The 19,825-nt window shown below is 35.7% G+C and overlaps 1 protein-coding gene across 3 annotated transcripts in view; it reads right to left on the bottom strand.

Annotated features, from left to right (window-relative positions):
• Window positions 1–19,825, bottom strand: part of MED14 (mediator complex subunit 14) — a 78,297-nt gene that overhangs the window by 49,296 nt on the left and 9,176 nt on the right. For 2 of the 3 annotated variants that reach the window (XM_037029392.1, XM_037029394.1), the window contains exons 3-12: window positions 19,443–19,548; window positions 12,120–12,293; window positions 11,345–11,474; window positions 10,225–10,353; window positions 9,824–9,931; window positions 9,204–9,336; window positions 8,298–8,457; window positions 7,629–7,740; window positions 2,332–2,457; window positions 418–496 (exon numbers count right to left, since the gene is read on the bottom strand). In XM_037029392.1, the coding sequence (XP_036885287.1) occupies window positions 418–496; window positions 2,332–2,457; window positions 7,629–7,740; window positions 8,298–8,457; window positions 9,204–9,336; window positions 9,824–9,931; window positions 10,225–10,353; window positions 11,345–11,474; window positions 12,120–12,293; window positions 19,443–19,548 (1,257 nt within the window). The remainder of the gene's footprint in view (window positions 1–417; window positions 497–2,331; window positions 2,458–7,628; window positions 7,741–8,297; window positions 8,458–9,203; window positions 9,337–9,823; window positions 9,932–10,224; window positions 10,354–11,344; window positions 11,475–12,119; window positions 12,294–19,442; window positions 19,549–19,825) is intronic. The other variant, XM_037029393.1, reaches the window with a different exon arrangement.

Raw genomic sequence — 19,825 nt, 5'->3', positions numbered from 1 at the left:
AGGATTTTGAGACAAAATGAATGACACTATTAGAGAAGCAGAAATGATAATTTTCAAAGTGCCAGCTGGTAGATTCATACCTTGAAGATTATCCTAAGCAAGAAGAAGTAAGACACTATTGCAGAGAAGACTAGATACAATAAAATTCATTGTGTAGAGTACTTAAGAGAGTACTTGTACAAGAGAAAATGTGGCAAGGAACGAAAGTTGAGTGTCATGCCCTTCATACCTGTATTTGCTCTAGAGGGGAATTTAATACGAAGCACTCCCATCCTGGACCTATTCCAAGAGAATTTAGATTTAAGTACCAAAAGGCGCTCAAGTTTCAAGTCATAAACATTAAAAGTGATCAAGAGAAAATATATCTTGTCAAAATAAGTTTCCATTTTTAGTCTCAAGCTAAATAAATAAGCTTACTTAAGTTGTTGAATCCAAGGAATGATCCGTTTCATATCCTCATTCACAGACTTCTCCATGTCATCCAAAGTGGCCTGGTCTATAAAATAAAGCATTTCATTAATTAATGGCTGACACAAGACACAAAATATCTAGGTAGCCCAAAACTTAAATGAAATTATTGTTTTAGGCAAATAGTAGTGTTATTTTTTAGTCAGAAAAAAACTAAACTGACTGTGTCATGAGGCATAAATTAACCTAATTTGTATTCCCTCTTTAACATTTAGTGAGTTACAGTTAAGACAAGTAATTAATGGCAAATGTACAATTGCAGGAAGAGTAAGTAACAAGTACATGAATTCATTCTTTGCCCGTATTTTAATTCCCAAAACTCTTAGTCTACTCAGTATTTTTAACTTGTATGTATTTTAAAAATTCACAGTATTACTAGAGTTAAAAACTTAAAAATTATAAAAACTATTAAATTCCATTATAACATTTATTTATTTATTAAATACAAATGGTCTCTGGCATAAGCAAGTACCGCTATCTGAAGATTAGTATGCTCAATGTCACTTAGAATTTTTAATGACATTCGAAAATGCTAATAAGAGAATGTTCAACAAAAAGCAAAATATAAAATGATTTGAAATAAAAAATAGGAAGAGCACTGCTATGGATTGAACTGCATTATTCGTATGTTGAAGCCCTAACTCCTCATGTGATGGTATTTAGAGGTAGGGCCTTAGGGAGATGATTAGGTTTAGACAAAGCCACACTGCTGGGGGCTTCATGATGGGATTAGTGCCCTTGTGAAAAAAGCCAGAGAATTTTCTCGCTCTCGCGATCTCTTGTGCTCTCTCTTCCTGCCACGTGACCACACAGTGAGAAGGCTGACATCTACAAGCCAAGAAGAGGGCCCTGACCATAAGGGGACCATGCTGGCAATCTGCTTTCAAAAGTCCAAACTCCAGAGCTGAAAGAGTAATACATTTCTGTTGTTTAAGCCACCCATTCTGGTTCTTTGTTATAAAAGCCTGAGCTGAAAATAACAATGGCCAAGAGTAACTATTTTTTGCTTCTTCTCTCATTTTTATATGTTTATTTTCATTTGAGTATGTCCTGTGTTAATAATCAAGAAAACAGTTAAATAAAGTTTTGAGGAACAAACAACTGCCAGTTGGTATGAACCATAGTTAAAAGGTAATTCATAAATGTGTCAGTTATCATTTAGTCATCATAAATGTGATGTGATTCAAAGTAATGTGGCCAGTTTTCCATGAGAAATTCACAGAACAGTCTTTCTAGCCATATAACTAAAAAACCCTTTATTTTCATCAATCTAGTTTAATATAAATTTCAAATGGCAAATGTGCTATTAGCAATACAAAACCATTAAGTTCCTAGTATTTCATCATTTCAGAACAACTCAGTAATAGAACATGTAAGAAATCAAACTTTAATTTCTATTGTATTTAATCCAAAAAAAAAAGTCTTTTCCTCCAGGATTCTGTACCCCAAGTTATCATAGATATTTATACAGTCATTAAATATGTTCTTCAGCCAGGAATGACATGAGAATACCTTTTCATCATCTCCATGTCGTCCAATTATTAGTGGTGAAACAGTTCACCTAAAAAAACATCAGCCATCAACAGTATTACTTTTACATAAGAGAAAGAACAGGAATGTACTTCATATTGGGAAGCTCAGTTTCTGGTACAAAAAAGTCCAAACTAGAGTTAAAATGGGCCCCAAGGAATAGAAGATATCCTTAGGGACCATTTCAGGTATCAGTGAGTTATTCCTTCCATATCTACTCTCTATACTTGCTTATGCCACTCTTCTCAATATCTAATGGCAGAAAATTTTAATTTTGATTCTGTTAAAAATATTTTTCCTTACACCGAATGACTATATCATTTAGTAACGTACCGAGTCCATAAAGCATCAGCTGGAACATTCCAGAATGCAAATCTACATAAATGTGTAGACACTCCGAATTATCGCAGGGCTCCAAGATGGGAACAACAAGAGCTGGAAGTGCAGTCTCTATAGAAGCTGAACAATTAAAAATTAAAAATTATATTTCTGAATAGTTCTAAGAAAAGTATTTCTCAGTGACTAGAAACAAACCAACTACTGAACAATCCAGACAGAAGAAAAACAAGATTTTTGAAAAACTGGAATAGTATTATTAAGACAATTAGTAGCTCAGAAGAGTGTAATCTTCAAGGTAACTTGAAACAAACATGCCTGTCTCAAATACTACAGCAAAAAAATTTCAAGATGCCTTAAAAAAGGTTTACACAGCTCGTGGAAATTGAACTTCACTAGGTGAGCCAGGTTCTAGTTTTACTCTCACTCAGTAATTACCAGTAAGTTAATTTTTAAGGATTTTCTTTTTAATATAGTAGGAAGAAAATCACTTGTTTGGTAAATCAAATAAGTTTCATCTATGGCCTAAATATTCTCAATGCCATTCTTCATAAAGAAAGGTTTTCTAGAAATTAGGACCCATGTGTTTAAAAAATACTTGGGAATTATTAAACATTAATGATTATATAGGAAAATGGTTTCCATTATTTATATAACTCATTTTCAAGTTACAGAAAAATAAGACATAGGCAACTATGATATACAAATTCCCAAAGCTGCCAATATTCTTGTTCTAGAATTTCACAGTATTTTTACCAGGCCCAATTAACTTTTCCCTTAGTCCCACAGGTTGGCGTAACAAAGTAAGTAAAGGAGCAGAGCACTGAAAGTGTAACAGGTGCTGATCAGGTTGAAATGTTGTAAAAGGAGTATGCTCTTTTGGTTACCACACTTCTCTAAAGCTACACAGAGAAGAAAGGCAGGCAGTAAGAAGAGTGGTAATGGAGCCCCCGCCTTTCACCAGATGTGACTTCTCTGTGCTACTTGATTAAATAAGGACAGTAGTATCTTGCTGTCCATGCCATGGATCCTTAGGAGGAAGAAACAACAACTTTGTAAGGGTGATTTAAAAAGTAAAGTGCTTAACAATATACATTATCTATACTCCTTTATAACTCAAAGACATACCCAAACCTTTTATTATGGTTTTGCAATTATTAAAATACGTGAGGATACCACTGGTACTATCTATCAGATTATCAAATTATCAAATTTATAAAGCAAAAAAAATGAAGGAGACCTATTTAGTCAGATGAAAACAAACTGCTTGAAAATACATCTGATATATATTTGTATATGAATGTCTAACATGCAGATCCAGCAGAACTGTCACCTAAAAACAAACAAAATAGAACAAAAAAAAAAACAGAAAAAGGCACAAACAGGAACTGCTTTTACAGTGTTTTACAATTCAGAGGAGTGTGACAAATGAGTTCATGTTTCGCCGAATTGACTATGTTAATATAATAAAAAGTACTTACAGATTTGAAGCACTGTTGCTGATTTTTAAAACTGATTTGTACTGTTAAAATTCCTAACAGGATAGAAATGTATTCCTTAAAGCAAAAACATTTTTAAAGTGTAGCAATGAAGTAAAACTAGTTCTGACAATTAGGATAACAATTATAATTTCAATCTAATTATAAAAATTGAGCATTCTTGAAAAGGTAGGGCATCAAAGTAGAACATACAACACGGTCAAAAAGACAGAAAATACTTTGATGTATATATGTGAACATATTTTATCACCACCAATGTCCATAAAATAAAACATATAAGGCCCTAAGCATTTAAAAGCAACAGGTGTTATGGTATCCAAAAACAGAGAAACTTGTGAATAAAGTATAGAAGGGAGAATTCAAAGCTATGCAAGAGGACTGTATACTATTTTCTCCTGCAGCAGGAATATATATACATAAATACATATTTTTTATTTGTCCCTATTTATTGAGGACAACATGAGAAATGCACCAATAGACAGTAATATAAAGTGTGAAGACTAAAGACAAGCCACTGGGCACAATTAGGAATGGCTACATGTAGTTCACGGTTTCTGAACTGACTTAGATACCCCAATTTCAGTGCTGACAGAACACAACCCAAGCAGAGCACCCCTGCTTTCAAGAATCAGGCAATGTGACAAATGGGGCCACATGGCAAGTCACCTTTAGTACCTTTCACTGCCTTTCCCCAGAGCCTTTTTTCTACCCTTAAGAAACCACATCCCCTGGCTGGCATGGCTCAGCAGATTCAGCACCAGGACTGCGAAGCTAGGGGTCGTCGTAGGGTTGAGTCCCAGGCACGGCATGTGCCTGGGTTGCAGGCTGGGTCCCCGGTGGGGGCCATGTGAGAAGCAACCACACACTGATGTTTCTTTCCCTCTATTTCTCCCTCCCTCCCTCGCCCCTCCTCTAAAAATAAATAAATAAAATCTTTTAAAAAATAAAAAAGCAACCACATACTGCCACCTGGGCTATACAAAACCCACTGTCTATACATTCTCCTAGCCATCCCTTGAAATGCTCCATTTGGGGGGCTGGCTACTCATGTCTTCAGTTCATTCCAGTGAGGAGCTGGAAGGAAAGCCAGGGGAGAAAGGGTAACTGTATTAAGGGATTCCAAGAACAGCCCCTGGTCTCAGTAAAGATCTGATTAAAGTATGCTTTCCCATCACAAAAGGGATGAATTAAGACTACATGAAGAGCCTAAATGCATACACGTGAATTTTAAAAAGTTAAAGCATATGCCCTAAAACGGTGGGTCAGAAGACCCTTTCCTACAGCCGTCCTCATTTCCAGAACTGAGAGGCCCAACCCCATATGCCAGCACTCCCCCCCTCCACTCCATAACATAGCTTTCAAAGCACCTTTCTCTAACACTGAGGACTCTACAGACACCTAGGGCTTGCAAACCACTACAGTAGCACATTTCTACTAGTTAGAGATCTAGGAAGAACCTGGGCATCCTCTAATTACAGATGAGGAGACTGGGGTCCAAAGACTGTGACTTGTTCACTTGAGCACATGGTTGAACTCAGATCTTTTGGCTACTCAAGTAGTGACATTGCTACAAAATGCTGCTAAAGAAAAAGCTTTGTAACTTATGAACAGCATACAAAACTTTGTATGTAAACATATGCTTAAAGTCTGTTTTTCAAAGTAATTTAAATATCCTCAGGGCAATTATGCTAAGTTTTTTTAAAATTAAGCCTTGATTACAGATGATACTGAAGTAAACCAGAGTCTATCACAAAATCACAAAACATTCTTTCCTAGAATCTCAACAAATGAAATTTTAGAATTATCCTATTTTGAAAAATTAGAAATTAGAAAAATTAAGATTGCAAAAATAATTTTAAAGTTTTTGTTAAGAACAAAGAAGGAGCATTTCAACAAGGGTGCCCAGACAATTAAGTAGGGGAAAAGTTGTTTTTTTAAATCAAAGTTACTGGAACAACTGCATATCCCTATAAAAAAGGATGTGGTTGGATCCTTATCTCACACCAAACATAAACATTAACTAAAGGGAATGTGAACGTAAGAGCTAAAACTATAAAACTTGCCCTGGCTGGTGTAGCTCAGTGGATTGAGTGCGGGCCTGCGAACCACAGGATTGCGGTTCGATTCCCAGTCAGGGCACATGCCTGGGTTGCAGGCCAGTTCCCAGTAGGGGACTCACAAGAGGCAACCATGCATTGATGTTTCTCTCCTTCTCTCCTTCCCTTCCCCTCTAAAGATAAATAAATAAAATCTTTAAAAAAATAAAATAAAATAAAACTATAAAACTCTTAGAAGAAAACACAGGCATACATCTTTATGACCTTTGGTTAAGTAATGGATTCTTTAGGTATGACACTAAAAGTGCAAGCAACAAAAAGAAAAAAGACACATTTGACATTGTCAAAATTAAAAATTTGGTTACAAACGATACCATAAAGTGAAAAACCTCACAGAATGAAAGCATTCTTGCAAATCATGATATATGAAAAGGTACACATAAAGAAATGTTATAACTCAATAATAAAAAGATAACTAATCTAGCCCTAACCAATGGGGCTCACTCGTTTGGGCACTTCCTGCAAAGTAAAAGGTTACCAGTCCAATTCCCAGTCAGGGCACATGCCTAGGCCGTGGGCTAGGTCCCCAGTAGGGGGCGCATGAGAGGCAACCACACATTGCTGTTTCCCTCTTTTTCTCACTCCCTTCCCCTCTAAAAATAAATAAAATCTTTAAAAAAAAACCCCAAGAAATCTAATGTTAAACCTGGATGAAGCTACTGGACGTGTACCCTCAAAACAGATTTAACCACTACATTCAACAGATGTCTGACGTACCCCTTATTTCTTTAAGGCCCACATTTACATTTTTAAATTGAGCTGCCCTTCCTCTTAGTCTTTAGCTTTTTAACCTATATTCTTTCATCATCCTTGAAAATCTTGTATTCTAAATATAAATTTATTTTCCTGACCTTCTGTCTATTCTTAAGGCAGTGTTTTTATCTACTTCATCAAAGAAGTTTTAATCCACTGTGACTAGTCCATACCTAAGAAGCTGCTTTTTAAGTATAATGGATTGAGGTGGGCTCTGTGATGATGAAAGGCAGTGTCTTTGCTACTGGCACTATTAAGACTTCATATTTATATGGCACTTCACTTACATCATCTGACTTAAAGGGTGTTCACTGTGTGAACAAGGTAATCAAGGCCAAGAACAACTGGGGTAGTGATATTACTAAATATGTGCATTATAATATTGTGAAATTATATTCCTAAAATGGCAGTGCTTACTTTCTAAATGACTGACTATCCCCAAAGCTCTGAATCTACTTGGTCAATAGATTTTTCACTATGTGTGTACATCTGTATTTATTTTGAACCCTGTTAATATATTAATAATTCAAAATAATGTTTAAAAAGACAAAGCATATATTCTGCTTCAAAAAGGCACATTTTATAACTACATCATAAAAATCTGCAAAGCTGCCTTAACTGTAGAAGAAAAACTAAAAGTAGTAAGATTCATATCAAAACATTAAAATAGCTTCCATTTCAATAGGAAAAAAAGAATTTTAAGGAGGGTCAGTGTGTAGACATTTCAAAATAAGGCCAAGTTAAATAAAAAGAAGGGAAAAGTTAGGACAAGCTTGGTAGATCACAAGTTAAAATGCAAAAATGCCCAGCCTCCATAATGAAACCAGTATATCAAGAAAGAAGTCATATTCAGACAGACCCTTCAGAAAATAAAAGTGAATACAAATTCAAACAAAAGAAAGAAATGCCTATTTAAAGAACCTACAGTTTTCATTGGCATTGAAGCCTCTAAGAATGGCCTTCAGCTCCTGGAGCTTCTGATGAGCTCGTGCACGGACACTGTCAATCAGGAGTTTTTCTATTGATAAGTGATCAATCTGCATAGACAAGAACAATAGAATGATGTGTGTAATTTAAACATTTTTACTTTAAAAGCCTGAGTAGCTTACTGTGCTTCAAGATACTTCCTTGTAGAATCATAATGATTAAGTGCAAACTTAAACTTAAAAAAATAAACATGGTATGGGTGACTTAAAGACTAAAGATAACATTTTGGCTTGTATAGATCAAGATACAATATGTATCAGTTATTATAAAGACTAAATGACAAACCTTAAAAATAAAACAATGATCTGATTTAAATTTTAAAATATGAAGAATATTTTTAAAACTCAGAATATGAGACTTTAACAAATAACAAATGTAGAAGCATAACAATCATTTAAAACAAGTTTCACAAAGGATTTTAGGAATTAGGTATTTTTTAAACATTTTTAAAATTTAATTATTGTTCAAGTACAGTTTTCTGTCTTTTACTCCCATCCCAGCCCACCCCAACAATTAGGTATTTTAAAGAATATATACTAAAAGTTTAACTATAAATGGTAAGTTATATTATATTCATTTCATTAAATCAATATTAAAATATACTGACATCATCTACCTTCATGGCTCTTTCTACTAATTTGGAATCAGAAACTGGCAAAGGAGGATCATGAAAAATCTGCAAAGGTTTAGAGACATCATTCTCATCGATTTTAATTGTAACTTTGTGAACAGATGCCATCCCTGTTTTTCTCCCAAGGACCTGTTGACTAAAGAGAAAAAAAGAAATATACAATTTTTTTTCAATACAGACTATTAACTTTTGGATTGAAATAGAGGCAATCTATTGTGTGCCTTAGCCAGAATCTAGAACATGACAGACCCTCACTGTTTGTGGAGGGAATACATTAATATTGGGAAGAGAGCCAGTCTGTAATCAAACACAGCATTTGATTTACTGCATTAAAAACCCCCACAGAATTTAAAATTAAAACATGCACACAAACATCCAAAACAAAACAACCCATATTCTAAGTGGTATCTATTCATCTCTGATTGCTTTATAGAAAATGGGACTCAAGCAAAATTTAAACAGGGAATTAAGCACTATGAACAGCCTGATACTATTTTCCCCCAAAACCCTACCCCCAAAAGATATTAAAAAGGTGCAATTTAAAATGTAAAACTGTGATAAGCAAGCATGTTTTTTAAAAAACAATATCCAACAACCTAAGTTTTATAGCAATCTGGTATTAACCCAGAGTAATCTTTTTTAGAATAAGTCTTGGAAGAAGCAGATAGATGTCTACATATTTAAAACATGCCACATTCTAAGAAAGGTGTTGATTTTGGATGTCCTATGAAGTTTGTATGCTATCACGGGACCTTACTATACAAAATCATGTTGTTAGAGGTACACAGCTATCAGCATATAGTAAATCAGATGTATAAGAGACAAAGAGAAACAGAGTATTTACAGTCATAGCATGAATTCACCAGAATCAACTTTACTTACTTCCAAACTGAGAGGGAGAGGCACTTTCCAGGATGATACCTTTCTACCTGCACAAGGTCTCCCCACCGCTCTCGGATTAACATTAGAGTTTGGGAATGTAGCACTTCTAACTGAAGTGATAAGCAGAAAGAATCTGATGGATCTTGTTAAGCAAATACAATATACATTACTACAACAGCTAATCAAGTATAAGCAAACTTCATTTAGTAAAAGCTTTATTATCAAAAGCTGGTTATAAAAGACATTTCTGAAATTACATTTCTCCAATGACTCATCCTAAAAAGTGATATAATTTGTGGTATAATCTTAGAAAAAGGTATACTTAACTTTGATCTAATTATAAACAAACCATAAGGTCCAAGTTGCCCCTTAATTCATCATAGTTTAGAGAATGTGAGTAGACCAAATAGTACTACTTTTTTTTCTCCAAGTAGTACTATTTCTAATTCATCATTTTTTGTTTTTACCTGCAAAGTCAACAATAAAATTTAAAACTTGGTTTATTATACATCTATCGCTATTCTTCACATTGACTAAGTCCCCCTGCCCCATTTCTACCAAAAGAAGGGGAAGGGGAGAGTTTAGGCTACTACAGTTCAAGACTAGAAGCAGAAGGATACGTAGGCAATTGTACATGTCCTGAAGAGGTTTCTCATCAGCAAATAGCCTTGACTGCACCAGCTGATGGATAAAGTCGATTTGCATGCTATGAACCAAGGCTCGCCCATCTTCCATTAGCAGAAGACAAGACAGCGGTTAATCAGAAAAGCATACAGATCATGTCACAGTACCAACTAATAATGAATTTTTTTAAAAGAACTGAAACTATCTAGGAAAACTAGAGAATATTATATTTAAATCCCTAAGGTCAGTCGGTAGTTATGATTATCATAAAATCTACTTCAAATTACATGACAAATTGCTAAACACATTTATTAGTCTGCAAAAATGTTTCAATGATATAAAAACATCAAATATTTAAATCAATACTTAGGATTTAAATCCATTATTTGTTATTTACCTCCTGTTTCCTTATCCTCTACTAGAATTTCTAGCTTGAGAAGACGCCATGGAACATCAGGATCATCTCCCATTACAGTCAAGGTGGCTTCAAATTCTCCTTCAACTCGAAACTTCACCCGACCATTTGCTTTTAGAAAAAGAAAAGAAGTCTACTTTATTTTTAAAAATGAGCAGCTTTTCGCCCTGGCTGCTATGGCTCAGTTGGTTGGAGCATTGGTCCCTAGACCAAAAGGTCAGAGGTTCAATTCCTGGTCAGGGAATAAGCCTAGGCTGTAGGTTCTATCACTTGTCGGGATGCATGAGAGAGGCAAGTGACCAATGTTTCTCTCCCTCTCTTTTTCCCTTCACCTGCAATAAGCATGTCCTTGGGTGAGAATTAAAAAAAAAAAAAGCTTTTTGCTAACCCAGAACTGTCAGTCTTGCTTATAAGAAATTTTAAGTAGACTGAATATTTTTTTATTAAGTGTTCAAACAGTTCAGTGGTTTCTGCATAAGCAGTAGCCAGGTTCCAGATCACTGAGAAACCAAAGGCAGCTCCCAGATGGTATGGCTTAGTTGGCTGGGTTTTACCCCACAAAGCACAGGCCACCAGTTCAATTCCCAGTCAGGGCACATGCCTGAGTTGTGGGTTCAATCCCAGGTCAGGGCACATATGGGAGACAACCAATGGATGTTTCTCACATTGATGTTCTCTCCCTCTGTTTCTCCCTCTCTTCTCCTCTCTCTACAGTAAAAAGAAAAAGGGGGGGGGGAAGAAACCAAAACAGAAACTGTACTTAAATAAGAATTAAATTTTTTTAAAAAAAGAAAAAGAAATCAAAGACAACTCTTCTAACTTCAACGAACAATATTTTCTTGAGGCTCAACCCTGAGACTTGTCTCTCCTCCACCCCTAGGCTGGAGTGATCTCACTCACTCTCACCCACTCGCCAGCTTCAAATACCAGCACTGTATTTCCAGGTAATAGAGACAGATGATAGGGCTGACAAGTGACAGATTCAAACACAACTAGAACGGCAGGTCAAAACTTCATAATGATATTTCTTTGAATAAAACCCCAAAGCTTTTAAAATATTCTAACAAGTCAATTGTTAAAAAAATAACCTTCAAGTACATACCAACTGTAAGATTTGCTAACTGAGGAGGAAGGTCTGTGGTTACAAGACGATGTCTAAGAATCTGGTTCAGCTGGTGAAGTGTGGCTTGTTTCTCAATTTTGGTAATTGGGTCTGGAGGAATAATTTTATCCTTCAAAAGAATTTAAGCAATTTTAAAATAACATACAAAGAGGCGTAATTTTTAGCTGTGCCTATCTTGACACAGTACTTTCTTACTTCACCCAAGAGAGTATCAACACTCATTTCTGCAGTCTATATCAATAATAGTGACCTTTACTATCATGCATTAGTGCCAAATGATTCCAACAGTTACCCACCTAACAGAGTCATGCAACAGGATCTTCATGCTGTTTATGAAACCAACTTAATTTCACTAGATGACTTCCACTTCTTAAAAGTAGAAAATACAAGAGTACCAAGGCAGTAAACTACCACACAATATATCTTTAAAAATACTTCCCAAAAGCAACTAAATGCAGTACTTTCATATCTGAAATAGATCTAAGTTACATCTGCACATCTGTTTATCCTCACCCAAAAAAACCAACAAAACCCTCCACCATTTTTATACCTACTCACATTCCGACCCCAATTGATTTAAAAAACAAACAAACGAAACAATACACAATTTTAGTTACAGAGGGAAAAACAAACTACACAAAATATTTGTTTTAAAAATATAAAAGTTTTTGCTGGTCTACTTACTAATATAGTAGATTCAGTGCCAAAGCCTTCAACTTTTAAGACGAGGGTGGGTAGAGGAGAATGTACTTACTCTAATGCAGGTTGGCAGCCGTGGGTAAGACCCAGTAGTCAGCACATCAATGGCATATGGGATAGCAAAACTAGGCAGGCGCGCATGAACCAGAGCATCTCTAGCTAACGAAGCAAGGCGATCAGCAGTGTCCACAAACAAGATGGCTTGTTGATCTAAAAAGCTCGAGATCATCTTTAAAGCAAAGGATAAATGTATTAAATAAGTTTCCTTGAAAACTAGCCACTTTTCACTTCAAATATCATTGATTCATTTCAAAGTAAATTTCAAGGGGAATTAATACAGGTGTTCCATATTGCAAAATATTTCTTCAAAAAAATTCCCAGTTATTTGAAGAAATATTTTTAAAAACAATAATTTTTCTATCAATTTCACGAAAATATTTTCTAATTCGTTTCTTCATTCTTAACATTACAGATACACAATATCATGAGTTGGAAAAAATAAATAGGGGGGTAGACAGGGCAGGGGAGAGTAATGGGGGGAAAATAGGGATAACTATAATTGAACAACAATAAAAAAATAACTTGAAAAAAGAAAAAAATAAATAAAATAAAATGCTTTTAACTACTCTTACAGACTCCTCAAGTTAGTTGGTGACAAAGAGTAAATTGTGAGAAGTCCTAAATCAAATTACAGCAGGCAGAGGGTGGAAGGAAGAGACAAAATGGGTCAATCTGTTAAATGCAGTGCAAAACCAACAAAAGACTGCTCACACTCCTTAGTGTAGGTTGGAATTATTAAATTAACTCCCAGGTGGCTATTTCTGAGATTATCTAAAAAGAGAAGATCCTGGTACAATTGAACCCCAGGAGCCTCAGCTTCTTGTTTACATATAAGCTTTGCACCTATCCCAGAACTAGCCCCCATTTTCCTTCTCCCACCCCTTTTGTCTAGAGCTAACGTAAGTCCTCTCAGCAGGGCTTACGTTGACTCACAACACACACACTTGATGTATGAAAATACTTGCAAAACGCTACAAGGATGGACATACCTGTCTTTTCTACCAAGCCATGGTGATTTAGATTCCATGCCCCAAGACCAGTCATCATCTTTTTTTTTCTGCTGGCAATGGCCTAATGAGCCCTTTCTTTTAAAGAGACCTTCAATTAAAATTTTTGTTTAATAGCTGGTAATGAAGTGTGGATTCCTGAACCCAGACTGCCTTGGTCTCCATTTCAGCTCTGCAATTTACTAACCCTATAACTTTGGGTAAGTTACTTAATCCCTCTGTGCCTCAGTTTTTTTCAACTGTAAAACAGAGATGATTTCCAACCTCATAGGTTGTTCTGAGAATTGGAACAATGCCTAGAACAAGGAAACATTCAATAAACATTGCCTCTTATAAGATCTAGGTCAACTTCATGCCCAACATGGAGATCCTTCCCACCAATTTCCTGACTTAGTGCATTTCATAAGGGCATGTGAACTAGTAGAGCTCTTCACAGATCTGAAATCTGTGAGGTCTGTCTGGAAAAAGTCCAGCCATTGTTAATATAATGGGAACTGTTTGTACAACATCGATGTAACCTGGCAGCCAAGGAGAGTGAACTAAAATGCACATGTGTGAACAATGATAACTTCACTGTTACTAGTCAGTGGGGGTGGTAGATGCCACTGAGTGAGTATGTGTACTGTGTGGCCACTGCATTCAAAATGGCTGAACAAGTAGAGCAACGAATCTGCATCAAATTTTGTACATTTGAACATTCTTCCATGGAAACTATTAGGATGATTCAGAAGGCCTCAGCTATGGGCAACTGGTGATGGGCAGCTTCATCATGAGAATGTGCCTGCTCATGCATCATGTCTCATGAAGAGATTTTTGGCAAATCATCAGACCACCCAGGTGACTTGACCTCCCTACAGCCCAAACTTGGCACCCTGCAACTTCTGGCTTTTCCCAAAAGTAAAATCACCTTTGAAAGGAAAGAGATCACAGATAGTTGATATGATTCAGGAAAACACGACAGGGCAGCTGATGGCAAATGGGAGAACTGTATGAGATCCCAAGGTGCCTACTTTGAACAGGACTGAGGTGTCATTGTCCTATGTACAATATTTCTTGTGTCTTGTATCTTCTTCAATAAACGTCTCTATTTTTCATATTACATGGCTGGATACCTTCTGGACAGACCTTGTATTTCCTTGAAACTTTTATCCTCTACTTCTATTCTGGAACAATAATTAGTCTCTCATGCCCTTCAAAAAGGGGATGCCCAACCAATCTGCAAGCTAAACATTCCACATCACCTTAGTTAGTCTTTCCATCTCCAAATTCCTGACTTGTCATCCTTGTCCCAGGGCCTAGAAATGCTCCTGCACCAGTGGCCAACTTAAAATATGGTATCCAGAATTAATACTACATCATGCACACAAAATGCCCTACATTTTCTCACATTTCAATACTCATTTTACTATCTGATTTTCACAAAGAAGTAGGCAAAAACCAGATAATTACCATCACCATAGAGATAAGAAAATTGAGGCTTAGGTTAAGACACTTGCCCAAAGAAAATTAATTATCAGAGAAGCTGGAACCAAAAAATGTTTCCTCTAACTCTTCGTTAGACCAACAAAGCCCAGTGCAAGTGTTACCCTTCCATGACTAGTAAAGGGGGCCAAAGTTTTGCCACTCTGAAATATATTTTCTGGGATATTTTAAGCTGGTTATTTTTAAGATACAAAGATGCCAAAAAATCTTTGCTCCTCCTCCTTACGTACCTGAAAGAATTCACACAGAAAAACCGGTTTAAAGGAAGGGAGCATCACCTTAGCATAATAATATAAACTAAATGTGGCAGACAGGGTAAAATTAGGTAGGGGCCATTAGCAGGACTCCCCTCTGTGTCCCATTGTTTCTGAGTGGTGAGGTAAGAATTTGTTTACCATGTTTGCTCTTTCTCTGCTACCTGTGAATTGCCTGCTTTCACTCTGAAATACCAGACCCCCGGCCCCTCTCTTCAGTCAGAAATGGCATATAAGGTGCACTCTCAAGTCTCATATTCTTATGAAACTTCCATGTGTGCATATGTAATAAATTTGGATATTTTCACCTATTAATCTCTCATGTTACTCTGATTATTTTACCTTAATCAGAAGAACTTAGAAATCTGGGAGGGGCATTTTTTGCACCCCCACACTAATAAAATGGATTTTTATCACTGCCACCAACACTAACTTCTTATTAGAAGCCACAGCTAACACATAGTAAGCATGGACGCAACTAAAAGGCCTTGATCTCTTGTTCATGATTCTCTAACAGGCAAGATCCACTTCCCCATCCTAACTTAAAGCAGGACTGGAATCTGATTTCAACATATTTATATACCTTCCTGAATCCCACTTCTCTGAACTTCTGAACTGGTTTTTACTCGGAGTTAGGTTATCCCAAACCTCCCTTCACTCAAGACACTGCAAAAATACTTATCAAACTAATAAAGCCAAGGCCAAACAGTAGTAAAGACCGCCCTCAAGGAAAACATTCATTAGCCCTAGCAGGGTGCCACAGTTTATGCATCCCAAGGCCCTCTGCCTTAAACATGGGTAATCAATGAAACACTCTAAACCACCTTGCTCAACTCAAAATATACTAGCTTCAGCTATATTCCTTTGAGTTAGAAATTAAATAAATAAAGATTAAAACTTTAGTTTTGAGCACGGGGGGGGGGTCTGGGATGGGAGTGGGGGATGGAAAACTGTACTTGAACAATAATTAAATTAAAAAATAAAAAAACCTTTAGTTTTGAGTAACTCATTAGTGAATCCATATAGGTCCCTAATGATCAGAATGTTCTTTATTTCCTTTTAAGTACAGCAGTTAATATGACTAGTAATCTTCTTTACATTTTTTAATTTAAATTTTATTTCTCAATTACAGTTTATATCCAGTACTACTACGGAATATCCTATTAGTTTCAGCTGTACTTGACAATCATACTTTACAAAGTGTTCCCCCGATTCCTGTACAATCTAACTGAGCAACAAATAGACATTTCTCTAAGAAATATTTACAAATGATCAAAAGCACATGAAAAGATGTTCAACATCATTGGTCATGAGAGAAATGCAAAAAACTACAATGAGATGCCCATCACACCTAGTAGAACAGCCGGAATCAAAATGTCAGACAAATACTGATAGGGAGAAATTGGAACCTTCACACACTGCTGGTGGGAATATAAAATGGGACAGTCATTTTGGAAAATAGGTTGGCAGTTCCTCAAATGAATAAACATAGACTTGCTATATAACCCAGCAATTCCACTGTTAGGTATCTACCCAAGAGAAATAAAAACATATGTCCGCACAGAAACTTGTATAAGAATGTTTACAGCAACACTACTCATAAAAGTCAAAAACTGGAAATAACCTAAATAGCCATTAACTGAAGAATGAATAAACAAAATCCATACAATTCAGGTGTAAAAACAAAGTACTACTACATGTTACGATGTAAATGAACCTTGAAAACATTCTAAGTAAAAGAAGCTGGTTACAAAGACCACATGATTCCATTTATATGAAATGTTCAGAATAGACAAATCTATAGACAGATTGCTGCTTCCTTAGGAATAGTTAATAGGGTGAAGGTTTAATTTTTGAGGTGATGAAAACATTCTAGAATTGACTGTGGTGATGGTTGTAACATATCGGTGAATACACTAAACACCACTGAATTGTGCACTTTAAAAAGGTGGATGGGATGGTATGTAAACTACATCTCAATAAAGCTGTTTTCTAAAAAGCTCCACGAGAATGTGAGAGACATTTTCTTTTTCTTAAATAAAACATTATCCAGACAAAAGTCATTAGTCAGAGTTCTATAAACTGTGTATTTATACACTCAGCTAAACATGTGCTATGTCTGGCATGGCTAAAGATCATTATCTATTAAGCACCTCTAAAAATATCAGTTAAATCAGGGGTGTCAAACTCATTTTCACCGGGGGTCACATCAGCCTCATGGTTGCCTTCAAAGGGCAAAATGTAAATGTAACTATTCCTTAACAGTTCAGTGAGAGCTCAGCGCCACAGGGTAGAAACACAGTGCCGGGCTGGATAAAACAAGGTGGAAGGCCGATTTGGGCACGCAAATGTTGTGTCTGCCACCTGCTGAGTTAAATAATCATTAGGTTGAGAACAGAAGTGTCAAAACATGAATAATCCTCTAATTCTCCAGCTGATGAACTTTATCTTTGACATAAACACATCTGTACCTGCATTCACAAAACATAAATACTAAAACTTTATATAAATTTAGTAAGACTTCATCAGAATATCACTTACTTGAATAGCCAATTCAAAAAACTAACACTGTGCTATGAATTAATAAGAGATGAATGCAATACAGCTCAATATCAAAACCAAGAGTTCTGGTTTTTGTTTGATATAATGTCACTGAAGCGCAACTCAGTATCAAATAGGTAACTTAAATACCCATGGTATAATCTGGGATTTAACACCAGATTTGAAAAACTGCAGACTTGGACTTGATATACTTTAGTAATACCTAACTTTTCACTGAAAGTTTGAACATCTTTAAGAAAAGATTATCCCATCCCTGTCCCAATAGCTCAGTTGGTTAGAGCATCATCCTGATAAACCAAGTTTGCGGTTGGATCCCTGGTCAGGGCACATACAAGATGCAATCGATGAATGCATAAATAAGTAAAACAACAAATTAATGTTTCTCCCTTTCTCTAAAATCGATTTTTTAAACAAAAAAAGAGGAACATAACTGGGTTGTAGATTTCTTTCTGAAGTGCAATTTTATGGCATATGCAAACCCCAACAGATTTGCAAATATAAAATTCTATAAAAGTATTTCTAATTTAGTGTCTCAGGGTGCCAAAAATAAATTTATTATGGTATCTCTATAATGGGTAGCTGCTAATTTTAATTATCCAGGAAGCCTGATAAACTTAAAAGAATTTTTAAATGACTTGGATATAATCTAACCAAAATAAAGTTTTTCTGATTTCACATATAAAAATAAAAAAATTTTAATGTCATTACATAACCAAATAAAAAAAGAATTTTTAGCATCAATGTCAAATTTACTTAGAGAATCTACCCCATCCCCCACTTTCCAAATATAAGAAACAGTGACTAGGAGGCCACTTGCCTGTTGAAACATGGGCCTGGAGAGCTGACCTCAATTAAAGTGGGTAAATGCTCTCATTATATTAGGACTTTATTTTTTTTATGACAGTTACTCTACCCTTTTCAATATGAACTCCCATTTCTCTCATTAGAAGTGACTGAAGCAAAATAGGAAGGAATAATTGTGCATCTCATGTGTTAACACCACACCATTCTCCCCCAAGTTATGAGCTCAATAGGCTAACACAAGATCTCTACTGGTATTTTTCCTCTGAACATTTCTTGAAAATAGCTTAAGACTTTTTTTGGAAGGAGGGGGGCAGGTTTTAGCATCTTTGTTAAAGCATCTTTGGTATGCTTCACTCTATGCCACTCCTTTGAATTCAAAAGAGTGATTCAACAGTCAAAGAACTATGAGTTTCTTTTTTAAAAATATATTTTATTTATTTATTTTTAGAGAAAGGGGACAAGAAGGAGAAAGAGTGAGAGAGAAACATCAATGTGTGGTTGCCTCTCATGTGTCCCCTACTGGGGAACTGGCCTGCAACCCAGGCATGTGCCCTGAGTGGGAATCATACCGGCGACCCTTTGCTTCACAGGCTCATGCTCAATCCACAGAGCTACACCAGCCAGGGCAAAAAACTATGAGTTTCTTGACAGCAGGAGCTGTGCCTAATATTATTCAAGTCTCCACCCACCACATCCCATAACCTGTGCTCAATAAATGTTTGTAGAATGAGCAGATGAATAAACAAATAAAAAAACAGATAAACATTGTTATTTGCTCTATGACCATGAAGAACCCATTTAATCTCTAGGAATCTTACTGTTTCCTCATGTATGAAACAACAAAACACCGACTTTTTCATACAGGGTTGTCCAGAATCAATAGGCAAAATTTAAGGGAATACTTTGTAAACTCTAAGGGATCATACAAATGTAAATTAACTACTTTCCCCTTAGTTCAAGTCTCCTAATTAATGCCTTCTAGTGTAATGATGTCTTCCCATATTGCCCACTCTTCTTTCTGTCCATAACAAATACTAAGCTTCTAAAGAAATATACATTATCACAAGAAACATGATTACTCATATAAGTAATGTCTCCCAAAACAAATCACCAGATAGAAGTTAAAGCTAGAATTAGAAACTGTGTCTATTGCAAGTTAACATTCCACAAAGTTATTTTATACAAAATAAAATCAAAAGTTCAACTCACCGCACATTTTTCCACTTTGCCAGCATTATTAGCCCATTTTACTAAAGCTAGTAATCGAACAAAGAGTTGACGTGTCCGGCTAGCAAACTGCACTATTTCTATTTTCCTATAAAATAAAACAATTGTTAATGAACCAACAGATTTAAAAGAGCATTTCACAGTTTATTTCATCTGAGCTAAAGTATGACTCATTTTTTGTTTAAAAGCATTACAATAAAATGAACCACCTACAATATTTATCTAACTACTTATATAGTCAAATTTCGTATATCATCTGCATATGCTGTTTTTCATCTCACAGCAATTAATCCAAAAGAATGTTTTAGCAATAAATCACATATTAACAATTAATTTTATATTGTAATAAAAGTTGCTTGCTAAAG

This window comes from Sturnira hondurensis, unplaced genomic scaffold (assembly GCF_014824575.4).
Source record: "Sturnira hondurensis isolate 20B ecotype Veracruz unplaced genomic scaffold, ASM1482457v3 Scaffold0020288, whole genome shotgun sequence".
Classification (NCBI taxonomy): domain Eukaryota; kingdom Metazoa; phylum Chordata; class Mammalia; order Chiroptera; family Phyllostomidae; genus Sturnira; species Sturnira hondurensis.
The sequence above is the reverse complement of the archived record's forward strand: the minus strand, read 5'-3'. Positions and strand labels throughout refer to the sequence as shown.